Source organism: Hydra vulgaris, chromosome 12, assembly GCF_038396675.1.
Source record: "Hydra vulgaris chromosome 12, alternate assembly HydraT2T_AEP".
Lineage (NCBI taxonomy): Eukaryota > Metazoa > Cnidaria > Hydrozoa > Anthoathecata > Hydridae > Hydra > Hydra vulgaris.
The window spans coordinates 29,673,932-29,694,606 of NC_088931.1; the positions used below are offsets into that span (position 1 = coordinate 29,673,932).

A 20,675-nucleotide genomic window follows, 5' to 3' on the forward strand; every position below is an offset into this window, starting at 1 on the left:
ACATACATACATGCATACATACATACATACATACATAAATATATACATACATACATAAATACATACATGCATATACATACATATGTATGTATGCATATGTTAAATATATGTATGTATAAATATATACATACACTTGTATGTATGTATATAACTAACATACATATGTTAATTTATGTATGTTAATTTATATATATTTTATATATGTAATTTATATGTATGTTAATTTATAATTATAAACTTATTTTTAATAAAGATTTTTTACTATAACTTAAGCTATAGAAGATAGACTTCAAGATGGAGTTCCAGAAACAATCGCCAATCTACGCTATGCTGGAATTAAAGTATGGATTCTTACAGGTGATAAACAGGTAAAATATAATTTTTACATTTTATGAATTATAGATTATTTAAATTATAAAGCTAAAAAAATTTTGTTCTTAACTAATTGTGTAAAATTGCCTATGTAAGCCAGTTAGGTAATGGTGGTCTGATGGTAGTGATGTAAACCAGGCAGACACAGAGATATTGACTTTTTGTTAAATATTCCCTGCTAATATTTGTTTTTATTACTTAAATTGCAAAATAGGTTTTGCTTTGGTTTTATAATCATTTGTTTTGAAAATATTCATACTCAAAAAAATAGTGAAAAATATTTACAAATAGATTTTAATTTATGTTAAATTGACTCCCTTTAGTAAACTAACTTAAATAAATTTGTAAAATAAATAAAATAAAAACTTTTTCTTTTAATATATAAGAAAAAAGAGCAATTTTATTCAACTCTCCAATTTATTTAACTAAAATTAAAAAAATGCTAAAAAAGCTTTTTAGTTATTATTATTATTATTATTATTATTATTATTATTATTATTATTATTATTATTATTAGCTGTTCAAACCTGTATGATACTGTTCATGGTAAGTCTGTTCCACACAAAAGAACAAAATATATCTTACAAAAATTACTTACAAACAAAACATAACAAAAGTTATTTTTTACAAAAAAATACATAATTATTTTTAAAAACAAAACAAATTTATTATATTTTCAATTACAATATATATATATACAAAATAACAAAACAAAGTATAACAAGATATATTAAAAAACATTTAACAACATCTTTCAATAAGCAGATTAACAGACTATAAAAATACTAATTATACATGAATTTAAATGTTTTGCCAACACACTATTTCGCGTTCTAAAGGAGCCACTCCTCCAATAAAGTGAGGAGTCGTCTTTATCCTCATTTTGGTCCTACACTCTATATGCCGTTGGGATTTTGGCCCTTTGATCATTTTACAATATGCTAAAAAGGCATTGTAAGATAAATCTAACATCATACATTAAAACTACAAATCTATTTACCTGTTGCTATTGTTACTGGTAATGACAGGATATGTTTTCAGCTGTGCGAACTTCAAGCACAAAATAGCATTAATGCAATTAACTGAAAAACTGGTTTTGTAATGTTACTAAGAAATACAGTTATTTTTACTTCAAATGTGTAGAAATCCAGTTTCTCTGTAATTGTTGACTTATGATTAACAAAGTAAATATCAAATCATGAAAATCTACTAAATTTAAAACATGTTTCAACAGTAGACAAACCAAAAAAAAGGAAACAGAACTAAATAAATGTAAAAAATATATATTTAAGTGCTATGCTTCTTAAGGTTGTATTTGCATGTGTACATAAATATCCAATACTTCTTAAAATTGTAGTGAACAGATAAAAATCTATATATTTATATTTGCTTTTAGGCTTTTCACGAAGTTTTAAAGCAAAATATAAGCTTTTTCATAATAGACAAATGTACACCTATAAAAACTTGTTTTAATAAGAAATGTGTTTTTTCAAAAACTATTGATCAATAAAGTAAATTTCATAACATTAAAATTTACTAAATAAAAACCATATTTTAACAGTAGACAATGTAAACTAATGTTATTTGGTAGAAGACCAAGGTAGAACTAAAGAAATTAAATAACAATAGTAAAAAGTAGATATTTTTGTAATACATAAACTTTGCAGTTAAAAATGAAAAACAATCCTACCATTATAAGGCATTTATAGGTAAAACTAAAAGGATAAACTAAAGATAAATAAATAAATAAAAAAAGTTGATTTTTATTGATATGTAAACAAAGTATAACAAAACTTAATATGAAATACATGATCCTTATAATTAAAAACATTAAAAAAATCCAATTCAACACATTGGATAATCATTTGGTTAGGTGCTTTTCAAACATTTTAAATATTTATTGATGAAAAATGATATGTATAAGAAATAGTTACAGGGTTAAGGATATATTAGGAAAAATAAAACCAACATTATGCTTTACTTTCTTTATGAAACTGAACTTGATGTTGTAGATATTTATCTATTTATATATTCTAGACTACTACATGTACTAAATTGTTGTGATATTTATAATAAGTCTTTTTTCTGTATATAAAGAGAAGTAAAATATGTACATACATCTCAATAATTAAGCTAAAAAGTCTGAACTTTAGGAACAAAAATAAGGATCGTAGCTGTATAAGTCACTGTAAGAATCATTAGAATCATGATTAAACTTAACTAAAAATGGAAATAAAGATATAAATAAAATTTATAAAGTCACCAATATAATATGTGATAAAAAGAAAAATTGACTAACTGATGATGCTTTTATTTAAATTAACTAAAATATTTAATTTAAACTTATAATGAGTGATTATTCGTTTATAATAAATAATCATATACAATTTTCATATCATCAAATGAAATTAAAAACTTATTTTTTGTAGTTTCATTAAAAATATTGATTAAAAAAGTTATAAAGTATTTATAATTTGTAACATCAGCAGCTTATTGGCATTATTATTTTCACATCGAAACAGAAAAATACAACTTGCAACTTAACAACAACTTAGCAACTAGTCAAACAAATTTTATTTTGAAATACTGCATATCGACAATTTCATAACATTTGGATTAATACAAACTATTGCACTAAAATTGAAGATAAATTATTCCTAAATAAATTAAATCCTACGACTTGTTTTTAGCTGTGGCACTAAAAATAAAAATACAAATAAAGGCATTGTTATTTAATTTGTAACATTTTAGATTAAAAAAATTGTTGAAATAGGAACAGAAAAAAAAGCACTTGAAAAGTTTATATAAAATTTTTAAAAGTAAAATAAACTTTTTTAAATCCAATCTGTAATCCTTTAAATATCACCACCAGACAATAACTTTATACTAAATAATAAGATTTATGTAAAACATAATAGAACATCTAACATTAAATTAAAACCAAACCAAATTGAAAAACCGTGCAAATCAACAAACCAGGTGCGCATCAACAAACCACGTGCACATCAACAAACCACATGCAATCAACAATGTCTTGCGCACTTTAAGGTTTCAGTGTCAGTGTTTTAAAACTTTCTTATTTTAATATTTAAATAGAATGTTTTATTTCAAATAAAAAAAAACTATGATTTTTAATTATGTTCTGATTGAAAATTTTTTAAAACCCTTTTTTGCTTGTAAAGTAGTTTAAGGAGGTTCAAGTTCTCAACTTGCTTTTTTTTTTAAATTTACATAATTTTATAATTTAAACTTTTATATTTACATAATTTTATGATTTAAACTTTAATATTTACATAGTTTTAAATTTACATAAGTTAGGCAAGATTTTCTTATAAAAGAATGAATGAAAAAAATGTGCTGAATGATTTTTTTCTGCGGTAACTCGGCTTTTATGGTTGTCATGAGTTTTGTGTCAAATACGCATGAATGAGATTATTAAGTTGCTCAATATATATGATTAATATTATTATTAAGTTATTCACATTTTTTAAATGTTGTAGGAAACAGCTGTAAATATTGGCTTTTCAAGCAAGTTAATTGATTCCAGTATGGAAATAATTACCCTGAATTCAAAATCCAAGGTAGGATGGTTTTAGTAATTACTAATAAAATATTTGTTTTTACTTATCATGATAAAGGCTAATAGAAATCATCTAAATTTCAAATAGTTTAACAAACTAACTAAAAGAAAAAAACATTACCAAAATTTTATCATTAGGAGATTATTTGTATTTATATTTGTCTATTTATAAATGGTTTGTCACTTATTTCATTTTAGAAACAAAAGCCTCCTTTTCTATGTTATTATTTTTTGAATAGTGTCTTTTAAAACGTATTCTAAAATTTCTGAAGATTTTGTTATTATTAATATTATTATCTTAAATTGTTGTTTTAATTCTTTAACTCTGAAATGTGAGCCTTGACAAACAAAACAGCCTTGTTGCACAGAGAAAAAAAGCTAAGCACAAGACTGCTAGGGACATGGTGGGAATCCAACTTAAAACTTCTTACTTACAAACCAAGGGCAACCACTACCACATTTTGTATAGTTGTAGTAGTAATGTTAGTGGTAGTATTTATATTTATAAATGTAGTTATATAATATAATATATTATATCACTTTTAATTCTCGTTTTTTGATATAAAAAATTGTTCATGTTTAGTGCTGGTCAGATCAGGTTAAGTCTACCTGCTACTGTTAAGATGTAATCTAATACAAACTGCTTCATGTCACTCCTAAACTCACTTGCACCTCATTTCATCTTGGTTTATATTAGATGAATTTAAAGAGACAGTTGTGTAAAATAACTTAATTTTAAACTTTAAATTCCTTGGATTTCAAAAAAAAAAAAAAAATGTAAAATATTTTTTGCAATGTTTTTGTTTAGAAAAAAAAAGTTAAACATATTTTAGTTAAATGGAAATTTATGTTCAAACCAGATTCAGAATCTATAAATTCATTTATTAGTAAAATTGATTCATTTACAAAGGCAGACATTTTTTGCCTCTATCGAAACAACAGAAACAGATCCATCTCTATTTTTTGAATGAATTCTTATTATTTGCATGTTCATTTTGAAACAAAATTTTGTTGTTTAGTATTTTTTATAATAGATTGTTTTAATTTCATAAATCAATATTCTAACAAATTGTTTTAATTTAAATAATATATACATCAATTGATGTAGTTTATTGAGACTAAGTTGTTTGAGTTTATTTTTTCTAATCTTTTGCAGACTCTAATAAAGACTATATAAAGTTCTCATTTTATAGATTTAGGAAAGAAAAAAATTCCTAAAAGAAAAAGACATGGTTTTTAACAGTTTCTATTTTATGTGAACTCACTGAAAAGAGTTGTTTAAAAAAACCTAAAGCAAAATTAACTTAAACTTCAAAAAAATAAAACTAAACTAATCAAATTTTAGGAGAAGAGGGTGGTGGGATACTTGCAGTTTTGATATATTTCTTTTTTAAATAAAATTTCTTTGAAATGGTTTTATTTTGTAAAAACCAGTTGTGTTACTTTTTTGTTATTTTTTATAAATGATTAGAAGTGGTTTGAGAAAATGTTTTTTGATGGTTTGAGAAAAGTCAAACTAAAAGTTATTTTTTATTTTATTGTTTTGAAAAAAGTTAGATTGGGGGAGGGGATGTTTTTGTGCGATATTAAGTGTGTATGCAGAGGAAGAAAGAGATGTCATTGCTAGCATAAAGGGCATACAAAGGGGTAGTGGTCCTAAATCAGTGGTTTTACAATATGAGTACTTTATGGGTGCTCTCTTATGTCTACTGAAAAAAAGAATGTTTTCTAAAACAACTTTTTTAATTATAACTTCAAAATAGAGTTATTTAACTAGTTAAGGACATGTTTTTTTTTTTTCTTTTGAATATCTTTACTTCCAACAAGGCTGCAAACAACCACTATTAGAGTTGGAAGTTATTGGAAGAAAAAATATGAAATTTATAGAGAAAGATAACGATTAACAGACGACTTAAAATATTGCAAATTGTATAAATCAGGAAAACAAGATAAAGGAAGTAAATTCCAAAGGATTGATGTTCAAGGAAAAAAACTAGACCAATAAGAATTTTTGGAGCACTTAAGAACAGTCACAGTAAAAAAAGGATGAGACTTAATTGAATGACGAGTAACATGAGAATAAATTCTAGTAGATGGCACAAGAGATGCAAGGTCTTTAGAGCAGTGTCTATTAAAGTATTTATAGAAAAGAGAAATAGAAGTAAAATTACAAGGATTTGATAATGGTTGGAGGTTGGCTACAAGAGCAGGTCCAACTATGTTTACAATGTGTTTTTGTACCTTGTCTAAAAAAGAAAGGGCATTATTAAAAAATCCACCCCAGATATGGAAACAGTATTCCATACAAGAACAGGTTTGATATATATAGAGATAAAGAATAGAATCCTGAGTAAGAAAATGGTGAGTACAATAAAGAGATGCAACCTTAGCAGGTGCTAATTTTGCAATGGATTGGATATATGGTTTCCAAGAAAGATTGGAAGTAAGAGTTAATCCTAGAAGATGAAAGATAGATGACTCATTGAGTACTTAGATCTGAGAATTTCTGGGAGATCGTTAATGTAAATTAAAAAAAGTATAGGGCCAAGGATAGAACCTTGAGGAACCTCTTTGAAGTTACATGATAAGAAGAAAAGTGCTATCCATTGAGGACAACTTTTATACTACAATTGGTAAGGAAGGATTCAATAATCTTTAAGATGTTACCTGATACACCATAAGAAGAACTTAGAGAGTGATAGCCTTAGCCTCTCCACATCTATCTAATGCACAATAAAACCTATCAGCAATTACCGTTAACAAATCAGCAGTAGAACGAGGAGATCGAAATCCATATTGATGATCAGAAAGTAAGTTATTAGATTTAAGATGAGAAATTAAATGTTTGTTAGTTAAAGACTCAATAACCTGCCTATGATAGGAAGAAGACTAATGGGATGGTAGTTAGATGAGTCAGATGGCTCTCCAGAGTTTTTGAAAATAGTGATAACAGATGCCGCTTATGGAAAACAAAACTCAGATAAGTACTTGTTAAATAGTTTTGAAAGTATAGACAACAGCTCAGGAGAACACTTCTGCAACAGGTATGTTGTCTGGACCACAAGCTGTAGAAGAGTCTAAGCAGGAAATCACTTTAGATATAGAAGCTTGAGTGACACAAAAGTCAGGCAATGGATTAACCTGTTTTTTGGCTGCATCAGGTTGAACGCGACTAGAGGAATCAAGAGATGATACTGATGAAAAGTTCTTAGCAAACAATTCAGCTTTGTCTTTAGATGAGGTGACAAAATCTTAAACATACAAGAGAGCTGGAATAACTGACTTACCCTTGTTATAGATGCTGTTAAAGATTCTCCAGAAGTCACGAGAGCCTAATTTTTCAAATAAAGAGAGATCAACCGTGATCAGAAGCACCTAAGGGTGAATATGGAGAAACTGAGTACTGACTAGAATCAAAAACAAGAGATAAGTCGAGTAGAGAAGGTAAATAATTCGGATTGTCTTGAAAGCGAGTTGGGAAGTTGACTATTGTGTTAGAGATTGAGAAAGGCAAAAGTTGTGGGCTTTAACACCTGCATTGGCTCAAATGTCAGAGTCACTGACATTAGAGCCAAGCCATTCAGTGTGATGAGCTTTCAAGTCACCAACAACAATGATATTGGCTGAAGAATATAGACCTAACTGTCGATACCTCAACAACCCATGTATATTTTTAGTTAAAATTTTTGCAGTTTCATTTATATAATATGGAATACAAATGGCATAAAAATAAATCAATTTTGAGACGTAAAGGTGATGTAATAATATGCATAACAAATGGAGCATTTCTGAAACCTAAATAAATAATAAAACTAATAATGAACAATTTATTGATAAAAAATAGTTATTGAATTGCTTCCTACAGCTACAGACAAAGAATTTTTACTGACATAATAGTGGTTTCTTTCCTAATACTTAACTGAATGAATTATGTTCAATATGTTAAAATAAATACCTTAAATCATTTAGTCTTTTAAAACTCTAAACTTTATTTTGGTTTTATCTTGGTCTTTTTTTAGCCTTAGCCTTATCTTAGTCTCGGTTTTATTTAAACCTAAGATAAATAAGTTGTATGAGACAACTTGTTTTGGTTATGTTCTTAAAGATTAGCTTTCCTTATTTCACTGCTTTCTTATGACCTCCTTACACTACCTCCTCCTTACAGCACCACCTCCTTATACTGCTTTCTTACACATCTACCTCCTTACACTGCTTTCTTACACTACCACCTCCTTGCAGTACCACCTCCTTACAGTACAACCTCCTTACAGTATCACTTCCTTACACTGCTACCTCCTTACACTTCTTTCTTACACTACCACCTCCTTACACTGCTTTCTTACACTACCACCTCCTTACACTGCTTTCTTACACTACCTCCTCCATTACACTGCTTTCTTACTCTACCACCTCCGTTACACTGCTTTCTTACACTAACACCTCCAGTACACTGCTTTCTTACACTACCAATTCCTTACTCCCTTAAAGCAAAATTATTATAAATCTATAATTAAATTGAAAATGAACAATCAGAAGCTACTTTGTGGTTACAACGGTCCCTCAACTCTTTAACTCTGAAACACAAACTTTGACTAAGAAGGCTGCTGCGCAGAAAAACAAGTTGATGAGGAGCGTCTATTTAGCTGTGATAGAGGCAATTTATCTAGTAGAAGTGAAACTGTGAAAATAAAACCCAGAATAATAATTGAATAAAAATTTCATTCCTGGTTCGCAAAACAAGTTAATTTCAGGAAGTACATTGTAAAATATAAATAAATAAAAGCACAAAATTTTATTTATACCACAATTGTGGAACTATGTATGTTAAACTAAAAAAAAGTTCATATTTGTTTATATTTTATTTAAATTCAATCTTATATAATCTTTTTTCTTATATATTATCTATAAATAATCCTTTTTCTTATCTATTTTAGACTTTATTTTTAATTATTTATATTTTTATTCTAATTTTGTTCAAGTTGTATTTTGAATTGTTCATTCAATCACTTGTTCTATTTAACTTTATTTATATTTTTAATTTTATTGTTGGTTTCTATGACATTATTGTTGGTTTCTATGACTGCTTGAAGTAATAAAATCATAATAAAGTCAATTATGTTATTTAGGAAGAATGCAATGAATTGCTTGAACAGATTCAGCAGCGAATAAGTACTACTTGGCCAGAAAACAGTGTAGTAATTAAACACCCAAGAGGCAATATCAATACAGGAAGACCGCCACTTGCATTGATTGTAGATGGTGTTACACTTACTTTTGCTTTAGAAAAACCATTAGATAAAAAGTTTGTTGAAATAGCTCGTTATTGTGAATCAGTAATATGTTGTCGCGCTGCACCCTTACAAAAAGTTAGTTTTTTGTTATTTTAAAGGTATTTTTAAAGAATTATAGTTTTATGTGTTGCCTTATTATAAAGTCTAATTTTATAAATATGTATATTTTATTAAAAGTGTAATTTTTATAAAATATTTAATAGAAGTTTTTTTTTGCATTTATTGTTGAAAATTAACCATATCTGAAGATGTGACCCAGAATTCCCATACAAATAAATTGTCATACTTTTCAAAAAAAAAATTTCTACAATGTACCACTTTAGTAATTACATAATTTTTTTTTTTTTTTTTTTTGCCACAAACTAAATTATATATAATAAAAATTATATAAAAAAATAAAAAATTTATTAAACTTGTTTTAATTTATTTTAAATTTTGTATTTATTTTGCACATTAAAATATTAGTGTATATAAAAGTTCATTTTTAAACATTTTGGTTTAAAGTGTTTGATGAATTAAAAAAGTATACTCCACAGACACACACACATTTATATAAGAGTGTTCCAAAACTTCACCTTTTTTAAAAAATTTGAATATGTATGCAGTTTATTCCCATTCTATTATGTCCCCTGATTGCAAATATATATAAAAAAACATTTTCTGACTTCAATTCCAGCAATATGTAAAATTCCATTTTTATTAAAAATCAAAATTTTACACATTTTCTTATTAAAGATACAAGTATTTGTCAAAAAATGTATATTTCAGAGATGATAAATTATAAACATTTTAATTATGGAAATTTTTAAGTTTTTCCATGCTGTTCCTAAACATCAGCATTAAGTTTTGCATATTGTTAGATTTATATCCACCTACAAAGTCCTGAACTTAGATTTTGCAATGCAAGACAAATTTTAAACAAAATTTAGAATACATCTATCTACTTAAGAGCTTTTCTTTTTCCTCCACTGCTCTACTTCACTATCAGGGCCATAATTTTCAACAGGATCAAACTTTCTTTAGCTACTAGCCCTTAAAGCTTAGTGGACTCAGATATAATTGGTAGCTTAGGTTTATAAAAAATTTGTCCACCTCTTCTTTAACTGAACACCAGGCCTTCTGGAGTTAGACATATAGTCCTTCCCTTAAGCCTTTCATCTTTTCTCTTGTCAAAACCTTTATAAAGTGGAGATATGTACCTGTATCATATGTCTTCTGCAGAGAAACCATAGAAGTGGAATGTTCAGAACAGAGCTGAACATTCCACTTGACTATAGTCACTAACTTTGGAGCTTGCTGACTGAACAGCACCCAGTAGTATATCAGCAATGTTGTTCATATCAGGTAATGTAGCACTGACTGTTATCCTTTCTAAAGATACAATTTTATTTAAATTTTCTTCAATCTGTTTCATCCTCTTTGCATAAAAATGAACACAGAGCTTCTTTCCCTTCAGAGTATTTCAGATGTTTTGTCTTTTTTTACCTAATATCTCTACATTTCTGAAACACTTTCTTTTTGCTATGCTTCTTGTTAAAGTAATGTTTTCTAAGTTCACACCACCTTTATTGTAAATTGCAGCTACTAATGAAGTTTGAGGGCATATACCTACTATGTATCAAGCAGGAACCAAAGCAGTACAACCAACCAGATTTCAGCACTTATGTTATCATTATGTTTATCATTACATTTAGAACAACTGAATCTATCATTAGAACAACTGAATCTATCAGATCAATCTTAAGAATCTTACTTCAGATCCAGATTCAGGTCAAGATAAGTGGACAAAAATATCAGTTTATTAATTTTTATTGCATTTATTGTTGTTTCACCTTTACATCTTGCCTCCTCCATCCTCCTAAACTGAACATGTCTTTTCTCCATTAACTTGTGGAATGATTGGTCTTTAACTTTTCTGTAATATACATGCTTCTCTCTTTTTTGATATAGAAATAACTGGTTATCCTCCTCTTTGGCATTCTCAAGACAAAAACGATCTTAAAATATTTTCTGTTCAAACTTTAGTAAAAACACATTATTTAGCTTACAGAAATTGGATTTCCAGTTCAATGATTTGATACAATGTAGACTATGTGTACTTATTATGGAGCGTCAATATCATATCCCTGACACTGGATCCACTGTTATAATTTCTTAAAACCGTGCTTTCTTCCAAACATTTGTTGCAGTATAGACCATGCATCTTTGTTTATGATTTATGCAAAAATAATTTTATAATACAGTATACTTTCTCCTTTTGCTCTTTTTTTTTTTTAAGTTTAACTCATTTCAGTTAATAAATTTGTTATTGCTAAAACCATCATTCAAGTGTCTCCAAATAAACAAACTACATTTTACACAAATTACATTACATTATATTTTTATAAATATACATACATGTATATAGAATATATATATATATATATATTCTATATACATGTATATATATATATATATATATATATATATATATATATATATATATATATATATATATATATATATATATATATATATATATATATATATAAAATAGGCTGGGGTGAAAATAAACAAAAGTGTGAATTTATCACAACAAACCATACTTATTTGCCAATCCATGTATGAAACCAGAAGCATTTGTAAAAAATAAAAATGCTTTACTAGAAGTGCCCCATTTTGACCCTTAAACATCAGACAGGCCCCTAATACTATAGGAAAAAAATTTCTTCAAAAGTATGTCATGTCGGGTCTCAAATGAAGCGAAATTTTATAAAAGTTTTAAAAATAATTATTATTTTGTATTTAGATTATTAGTTTACATTATAATGCGTAAAAACTGCAATTTTTTAACATTATTAAAAAAATCAAGTTTTTTCACGGTGTGTTTGAGTCAACTTTTTTTCAGAGATGTTTTTAAAAAACATGATTATTATTTTTGAAATTTTTATAAAATTTGGCTTCATTTGAGACCCAACATGACATACTTTTGAAGAAATTTTTTTCCTATAGTGTTAGGGACATGTCTGATGTTTAAGGGTTAAAATGGGGCGGTTTGCCCATGTCTTATATTAATATTTTTAATATTTTTTGTTCATTTACAGTTAGACGCAACAAAATATTCTTTATAGAACTTTTATTTTCACCCCAGCCTAATATATAATATCATGTAATTTTTTTATTAAAAAAAGTTAGTTTCACCATTAAAAAAAAACAGCTTTATTTTATTACAATAAGCATTTAAATTTAAACAACAGACAAAAAGCACTTAAAACAAAATGAAAGCAACAAACACAAAGGTTGTTTAATTTGTCACTAACATCAACCCTCACTGAGAATAAGAATTTTCTGAATAGTCAGTAACAAATTGTCACCTGATTTCCAACCATCCTAAAAACATTGGTTTTTCTATAACTTCATAGAAAATGAAAAATTGTGAGGTTTGCTTCTAAAAAAGTTCAAAAATTTTATCATAAATTTAAAAAATTGAGATTTTTAATATTGTTGAAATTGGTTTGGAAATTTTTCTACTGCTACATATAAACCCAGATGGTATTAGAGTGAGAAAAAGATGTGTGTAAAAAAAAATTTTTATTGACAAATTTTGGAACACAATTCTATTGTTGCAAAATCTTTAGGCTGCTGTAGTTAGCTTGATTCGTGAAAATCTTAAAGTGATGTCTTTAGCAATAGGCGATGGAGCAAACGATGTAAGCATGCTACAAATGGCTGAGGTATTTGTTTTGAAATTGTTTTTATTTTCCTGCTTAAGATAAAATTATTCTGCTTTTCTTTTTTGGTTAAATGGTTTTATTTAAATGTTACATTTTATTCTTAATTCTTATTAGATTGGTGTTGGAATTGCAGGAGAAGAAGGTGTTCAAGCTGTAATGGCCAGTGATTTTGTTCTTGGACGATTTCGTTTTTTACAAAGACTTCTTTTGCTTCATGGTTTTTGGTGCTATGATCGTACTGCAAGAATGATTGTCTACTTTTTCTACAAAAATGCAGTGAGTTGCAAAATGCAGTTGGTTTCACTTCATAGAAATAAAAATTTTAGTTTGTGAAAGTAAAAATTTTTGAACTTTTTTAGATGTTTGTTTCCTTGCTTTTTTGGTATCAACTTTATAATGGTTTTTCTGGTTCAAATGCAATTGATGACATATCTCTTATTTTATTCAATTTAATTTTTACATCATTACCTCCAATTATATCTGGTATTTTTGATCAAAGTCTGAACGCTGAAGCTGTCATAAAAAGACCATTACTTTATCAATGGGGCCAGTTTGGTAAAGGATATTCAAGAAAATTGTTTTGGATATCAGTACTTGATGCAGTATATCAAAGTTTGGTCTTGTACTTTATTACTATGTACTCTTATTTTGACCTTCCTTTTGGAATGTTAGTGGTTGGAATTACATATCATCAATTGGCAGTACTAACAGTTTCACTTCATATAGCTGTTGAAACTCCTAATTGGGTAATTTTTTTGTTTAGCTTTGATGTGAAAAAATTTTATTATTTAAAAAATTTATTTTATTGTAATTTAAACACACTTTTTATTTTATTATGTTTATTATGTTTTTATATGATTGATTTATAACAATCAACAATAACAAGTGTTGTTATATACTTTTTTTCTTGTTTGTCTATAAAATAAATTTAAAATATTTGTTATTTATATATTCATTATCATTTTAGCGTACGCTTGTTTTTGTGCTTGCACAAGTCAGACATTTCTCAATAAGTTTATTCTTCCAATTATTATCTTGAGCATCTTATTTTTCTTAAATTGAAGCTTTTTCATTTCATTTGTAATACACTCTCTGTAATATCTGTAATTCCTCCATCTTTTTCTTAAACTGCTTACTTTCTACATGAAAGTTAGCATTTTAAGAAATAATCAGTTTAAGAAATAATCTGTTCTACATGAAAGTTAGCAGTTTAAGAAATAAGCTGTATGCAGATGATTAGATATTATCTGTATGCAGATGATATCTAATCATCTGCATACAGCTATACATGTCTAAGCCATGATCTTCGCTGACGCACTATCCAATACACTCACTATTTCTAATCTGTCTAAGGTTATTGCTTTTCTTCAAAACTTTTAGAAACCACAAATCCACCTGATTGTTATCTTTTTTTCTTTCTAGACACTAAGCATTATCAAGCTTAGTTTCCCATTTTTCCTTGTATTTCCCTGTTTGTCCGTGGAGACTTTTTTAAAGGAATATTTATTTTACTTTTTTTTTTCATTATTGAAATAATGAAAAAAAGATTGCTGCCCCATGCCAAACCCTCATCTAATGTAGCAACACTCCTTTGTAACAGCAGGCTATAAGATAATCGATGTGTGTACTGAAAATATGAATACTGATAAATATTCCTTTATATTTAGAAAGTCTCCACTAACAAGTGCGCATTGAGCAAAAAAATAAAATTAGTTAAGTTTTTATATTAGACAAATACCCCATGCTTGGGGAAAAATGGGATATTTGTCTAATAATGAATAATGTAGACTTATAATATTGTAGCCAGTTATGTCAAAGCCTAAAACTTTTAACAAATATTAAACTAAATATAATTTATAGCAAGGTCTAAAGTCTAAAGTAACATGTTAGTAGTAGTACACACTAGTAGTAGTACACACTAGTAGGCCAAAAATGCTATATTTGTATAAAGGTTACTATATTATTACAGGGCTATTTGTCTGTTTAATTTTATAAATAACAATTAAGCTAGAATAATTACCCAATTTAAGTCGGGTTAAAATGGCAAAGAACCCCATTTCGCCCAATTAAAACTAAACTATTATAGCTCATTCTAGTGTGGCACATTAAAATGCATTATAATTTTAGTTTTGTAAGTCGTAAGTAAACTAAAAATAAGACTAAGATGCAAAATTTACCTTGTAACAATAATGCTGCATTAAAAGTGGACTACACCTCAATATGTTGTCTCATATTGCGTTACTTCAAATCCAATTATTTGCAATAGTTTTTTAGGCTCTGAATTTCAATTCGTAACATTAAAATATTTGCTAAACCCCATTTTACCCTAATACCCTGATTTACCCCAGTTTTCCCTATAAAGAAAAACAGAATTTTTAAAAAATTGTATTGTATTAGCTCTAAATATATGCGATATAATAAAATATCACTGGGTTAACAAAAAATTTCGAAAAAAATATTTTTGAGGTGCCCCAAGTCCTTTGAACATTTATAGGGCCTTAATATTCTGGAAAAAAAAATCTTCAAAAGTAGGTCAACCTGGTACTCAAAAGAAGTGAAATTTTATAAAAAGTTCACTTCTTTTGAGTACCAATAATAATTGTTTTATAAAAAAACTTAAAAATATATATATTATCGAAAAACTTGTAAAAATGCACTTTTTTTATTTTTAGTTAAAAAACCATAGTTATTATGCAATTAAATTCAAAATAATATTTTTTACATGAAATAAATATTGTTTTTGAACTTTTTATAAAATTTCGCTTCTTTTGAGTACCAGGTTGACCTACTTTTGTATTTTTTTTCAAAAATATTAGGGACCTTGTAAATGTTCAATTGACTTGGGGCACCTCTAAAAATATTTTTTATTCTAAAAATATTTTAAATCCAGTGATAATTTATTATATCGCATATATTTAGAGCTATTACAAGATTTCTGTTTTTCAATGTACCCTAATATATATATATATATATATATATATATATATATATATATATATATATATATATATATATATATATATATATATATATATATATCCTTATCTCGTAGTCGAAAGAGACTTTTGTGGTAAAAAAAGTCTCTTTTAACAACAATTATGCAACCTCAACAAATAAGCTACATTTTTATGTTGTCTAAAAGTCAAAGCATATAAAATAATGCGGAAGAACATTAAGTTTTATTGTTTTTTAAAAAACTGCTATCTTTTTTTGAAACAAGTTTGAGAGGTGAGCATCCAAAACTTAAATTAAGATCTTCTTTTAATGTAAGGTTGTCAACATAAATTTCTTTTTCTTGGAGTTCATTTTCTTTTGTATCATGATGTTGGCAATGCATGGTTTTTCTGCAACTAGTGCAAATTTTATGACCAGGTATTAAACCAAAATTATCGGCATATGAAAGACTGATAACTCTAAGAGAATCTACAAAGTGAAAGATAATAGTTATTAAATATTGTTTCACATTTATTTATTACCAAAGGTATTTGTATTAAATTAAAGGTATTAGTTTAAATATTGAAACTTGTTTTTCACTTTTTTTGTGTGCTTGTTGAAAGGATTACAACAATACCCTCGATGTTCGTTCTCATACCTCAACAAGTAAACTTTCTCGTGATAGTTACAAATAAAATCAATGGGAGTTACTTTTGCTTCTCAAAGAAAGAAGGTCTTAGTTTAGTTCAAACAGTTCTTGGTAACTTTTTTTAGACTTGTTAAACTTGATAAGATAGCACTATTTATTTAATACTTTACCAATACAGCAAGGAAAGCGCTCAGGCATACTACTGATTATTAATTAGTTTTAAAATACAATTTATTTGGTTTTATTAGTACTTTTTAGATTGACATACCAGTATTATAAGATTAAATAAAACAATAATTAAAAAAATAATAATAATTTTATGGACTTACCTGACTTTTAATGACTATATTTTATTTTATAACTTACCTGACTTTTAGATCTTTTGGGATAATAAATAAGTGCCCATTAATTTTTTTGGTTTTTATTGATTAACACTTTTTGATTGATACGTATAAGAAATTTTATAAAAAAAATGTGCCACCTTAGGTAACAGATGCTTTGCATTGCAGATTAATTTTAAAATCACAAAAAATTTCAATCCCAAAACCAAGTTTGTATCAACAAGTTGCTGGAGCACACCCACATTTTTAAGAAGCTTCCTGCATTCATTTTCCTCGAACTTGCCCTAATGATACGGGCTCAGTTGAATGTGAAGAACAGCTGGCCACTTAACAGCTTTTATCCAAGCAGTTTTAAGTCTTGAAAAGATGATTGAAAACTCCTATAAGGAGATGCGATTCCATCAGTAGGATTATTTTTAAATTCAGAACATTACCAGGCCTGCTGTTGATTGGCTTTTGAAAGACATTGCCAAACACCTTTGCATTTGCAACAACCCTGCCAGATTGCTGAGAAGACTAGATGCTAGATTTGATTGAGTCCAGTGTTCACAAGTTTCCAGATTTGGCAAATCACTTGGATTTGGGATCACACCATGTACAAGGGCACATACTTAAATGGGTTTGAAGACCACAAATTATATTTGAAATGCTTACATTGCAAGCCAAAATTTGTTTAACTCCATTCGCATTAATCAGTGAACAGATTTGTTCAATGTTGGAGTGAATTTCTTCCAAATATTCTGATACCGCAACAACGATTTTTTTCTTAACTCCAGTGTCTTTGCTAGTGTCCTTTGAGTGAGAGGTGTCTTGTAGAGTTGATATATTGGATCGGCTTGGAAGCAATAAGCTGTCTTAAACATTTTTTAAAACAGAGCAAGCATGCAAATTTTCAATTTTCATTGTGAACCTTTGCTTGATTTAGCATTGTGGCAATTCACTAAATCCATCTTTACAAAATCAAACTATCCCTTTTATAAAATTTAATTTGAATTTATATTGGATAACAATCCATTAATATACCTTCAAATATTATTAATTACAAACGATTAAAATTAAGGAAATAATTATTTAAATTACACGGAAGTCATTCTTACATAATTTTTTCCTTTAAAGGAAATAACTATTTAAATTAATGACACTTTTCATACTTATTGACAATTTAGATGAAATTTTATTTGATGACACATTCCTACAAAAGATTTTTAATGCTCTTCAAAGAACTCTCTCCCTTTCATAAGATTTTTCTCTTACTGGCCCTCCAAACTTTTTATTTGTTAATTATTTTAGTTATCATATCTAAATTTTTATATTTTTTTATGTTTATAAAAGTATATCTTTATAAAAGCTTTTCAACCATTTTTTAACATTTTTATGGCTTTTGACAATAGCTTATACCTTAGAAAATGCTAATATTTTCGTGCAATGCATAAACCAAGTCAAACCATGCTTTAAATAACAAATTAATATTTTGGTATAAAAAATGAAAATGGTAGTTGTAGCAATAAAACAATCAAAACAAAAATTGTTGGTATTACATAGTAGAACACTCATGTAACTTCGATTTTGAAAATGGTGATCGAACATCACAGTAATTAGTAACGTTTTGAGGTCTAAAACTAACAAAATATAAACTAAAACTGCCATAAATACCTAACCAGTTGACCAATCCGGCTGAAATTTAAACAGAATTCATCCTCAGGGGTTCCATATTTTTTCTTATCCCGTATTCTAGAATGACTGTCAAGGGTTCAAAGTTACCACAGTATGAACCTGGCAAGAGCTTGGAAACCAATTTTGACAAAAAATTTAACTGGCTATTAATCTAACTGAATTATTATTTTATTAGTTTTTATTTTTTTCCTTTTAATGTCGTCTTTTTTAACCAGTTTGTTTAATGTCATTTTTTAACAATTTTTTTCATTATATGATGACCACAATTGGTCAGTGAAGTATTGTTAATATTTTATTAAATCAAAATATATTTAAAAAATAGTTTACATGTGGCCCTTTTATATATATAGATATATATATATATATATATATATATACATATATATATATATATATATATATATATATATATATATATATATATATATATATATATATATATATATATATATATATACATATATATATATATATATATATATATGTATATAAATATATATATATGTGTCATTATAACTTTTAGATAATTTGAGAGTGCATATAGAATTTTTTTTCATTTTATAGACATGGATTCATGGTGTTGTTATATTTGGTAGTGCTAGTATTTCATATATTTATTTTTTAATCTTTTGTGCTATTGATCCACTTATAAACATTTATTGGGGTGTTTATGAAGTCATGTCATCATCTCAATTTTGGTTACTTAGTTTTATTTGTCCAATTATTGCACTGTTACCAAGGTAACTTTTGTTTTTAAATTCACAAAATTTGCATTATAAAGTTGTTCACTTAATAAAAGTAAATGTTTGTTTATTTGTACATGATAACTCTATACTGCAAATTATTATTAACTTGTATATAATAAAAAATGTGAAATTTATAAAATCATTAACCTAATTTGTACTGATTCATAATTTTTATTTATTGAAAAATTATTGAGTTTTACTTAATTCCAGTCATTTACAAATTATACACAATTTTATAAATTAACTTATAAAAATAAGTTCCATAAATGTATTAACTTCCATTTGGAAGTTATAATCTCTTTATTTTAAATCAAATCATTAACTATAAATGTTTTTATAAATATGAAATAAAATAACAGTTATTCTATTAGTTTAATAAATTAATTACATTCAGTTATATATTAATTATATATTATATATAAATGGTGATTTAATAAATTTATTGCATTTAATTTTTCCACTTCATAGATTGGTGTATCGTGCATTTGCAAACACTTTAAGACCCTCTATAATTCAATTGGTTAGAAAAAAGTAATATAATGTATTTTTTTAAATACGTTGAAATCATTCAATCATTTTGAAAATAAGTTGACTGGTTAAAGGTGCAATTAGCGTCAATAGCTGAGAATAATAAAATTAATATGTAAATTAGTAATCAAGTTGTACAGCTATTTTAAACTTTGATTGACTAGATACAATAATATTCATTGTTTTGAAAATCAAAAAGAATGAATTAAAATAATCAGCAATTATAATATTTATTTATCCTTTTATTGTTAAATATTTATACAGAGTAATTTTTTTAAACAGAGATATAATAGGGTGGTTTTAAGACTTTATTCTTTACTCTTGTTATATGTAAGGTTCTTGTTTTTAAAGATAAACATCGTAATATTTTTCAAGAAAATATTTTTAAGATGTATTTGATTTTTGAAATAGATTTGTAAAAATTAATTTTTTTGAAAGTTAAATTTTGTTATACGCTTCTTACCATAGCATATCAGATGTTTTTTAAACAAATCATACAATCACTATTTTATTAGTTCATTTACTTGAAAAAACATGCTTTTTGGCTAATGTTATATGATGATGTTAATAATTGTTATTTAAGATGATGACTGCGATTATGTTATATATATATATTTATATATATCTACACATATATATATATATATATATATATATATATATATATATATATATATATATATATATATATATATATATATATATATATATATATATATATATATATATATATATATATATCATTTAAAACTCATAAATTGTAACTATAAATATTTATTTTTGGTAAAAACTATTTTTTTAATTTTTTTATATAGTTATTGATTCCTAAAAAAAAAGGTTCAGTTTT

At 26.4% G+C, this 20,675-nt stretch overlaps 1 protein-coding gene across 1 annotated transcript in view; it reads left to right on the forward strand.

Moving 5' to 3' along the window:
* The window catches only part of LOC100198383 (phospholipid-transporting ATPase VD), a 47,072-nt gene extending 26,738 nt beyond the window's left edge, over positions 1 to 20,334 (forward strand). Inside the window, exons 11-18 of the mRNA XM_065812850.1 lie at positions 274 to 368; positions 3,873 to 3,953; positions 9,079 to 9,318; positions 12,861 to 12,956; positions 13,071 to 13,232; positions 13,316 to 13,702; positions 19,119 to 19,294; positions 19,769 to 20,334. Of these exons, the coding sequence (XP_065668922.1) occupies positions 274 to 368; positions 3,873 to 3,953; positions 9,079 to 9,318; positions 12,861 to 12,956; positions 13,071 to 13,232; positions 13,316 to 13,702; positions 19,119 to 19,294; positions 19,769 to 19,835 (1,304 nt within the window). The 3' untranslated portion in view covers positions 19,836 to 20,334. The remainder of the gene's footprint in view (positions 1 to 273; positions 369 to 3,872; positions 3,954 to 9,078; positions 9,319 to 12,860; positions 12,957 to 13,070; positions 13,233 to 13,315; positions 13,703 to 19,118; positions 19,295 to 19,768) is intronic.
* Positions 20,335 to 20,675: the final 341 nt, after the last annotated feature.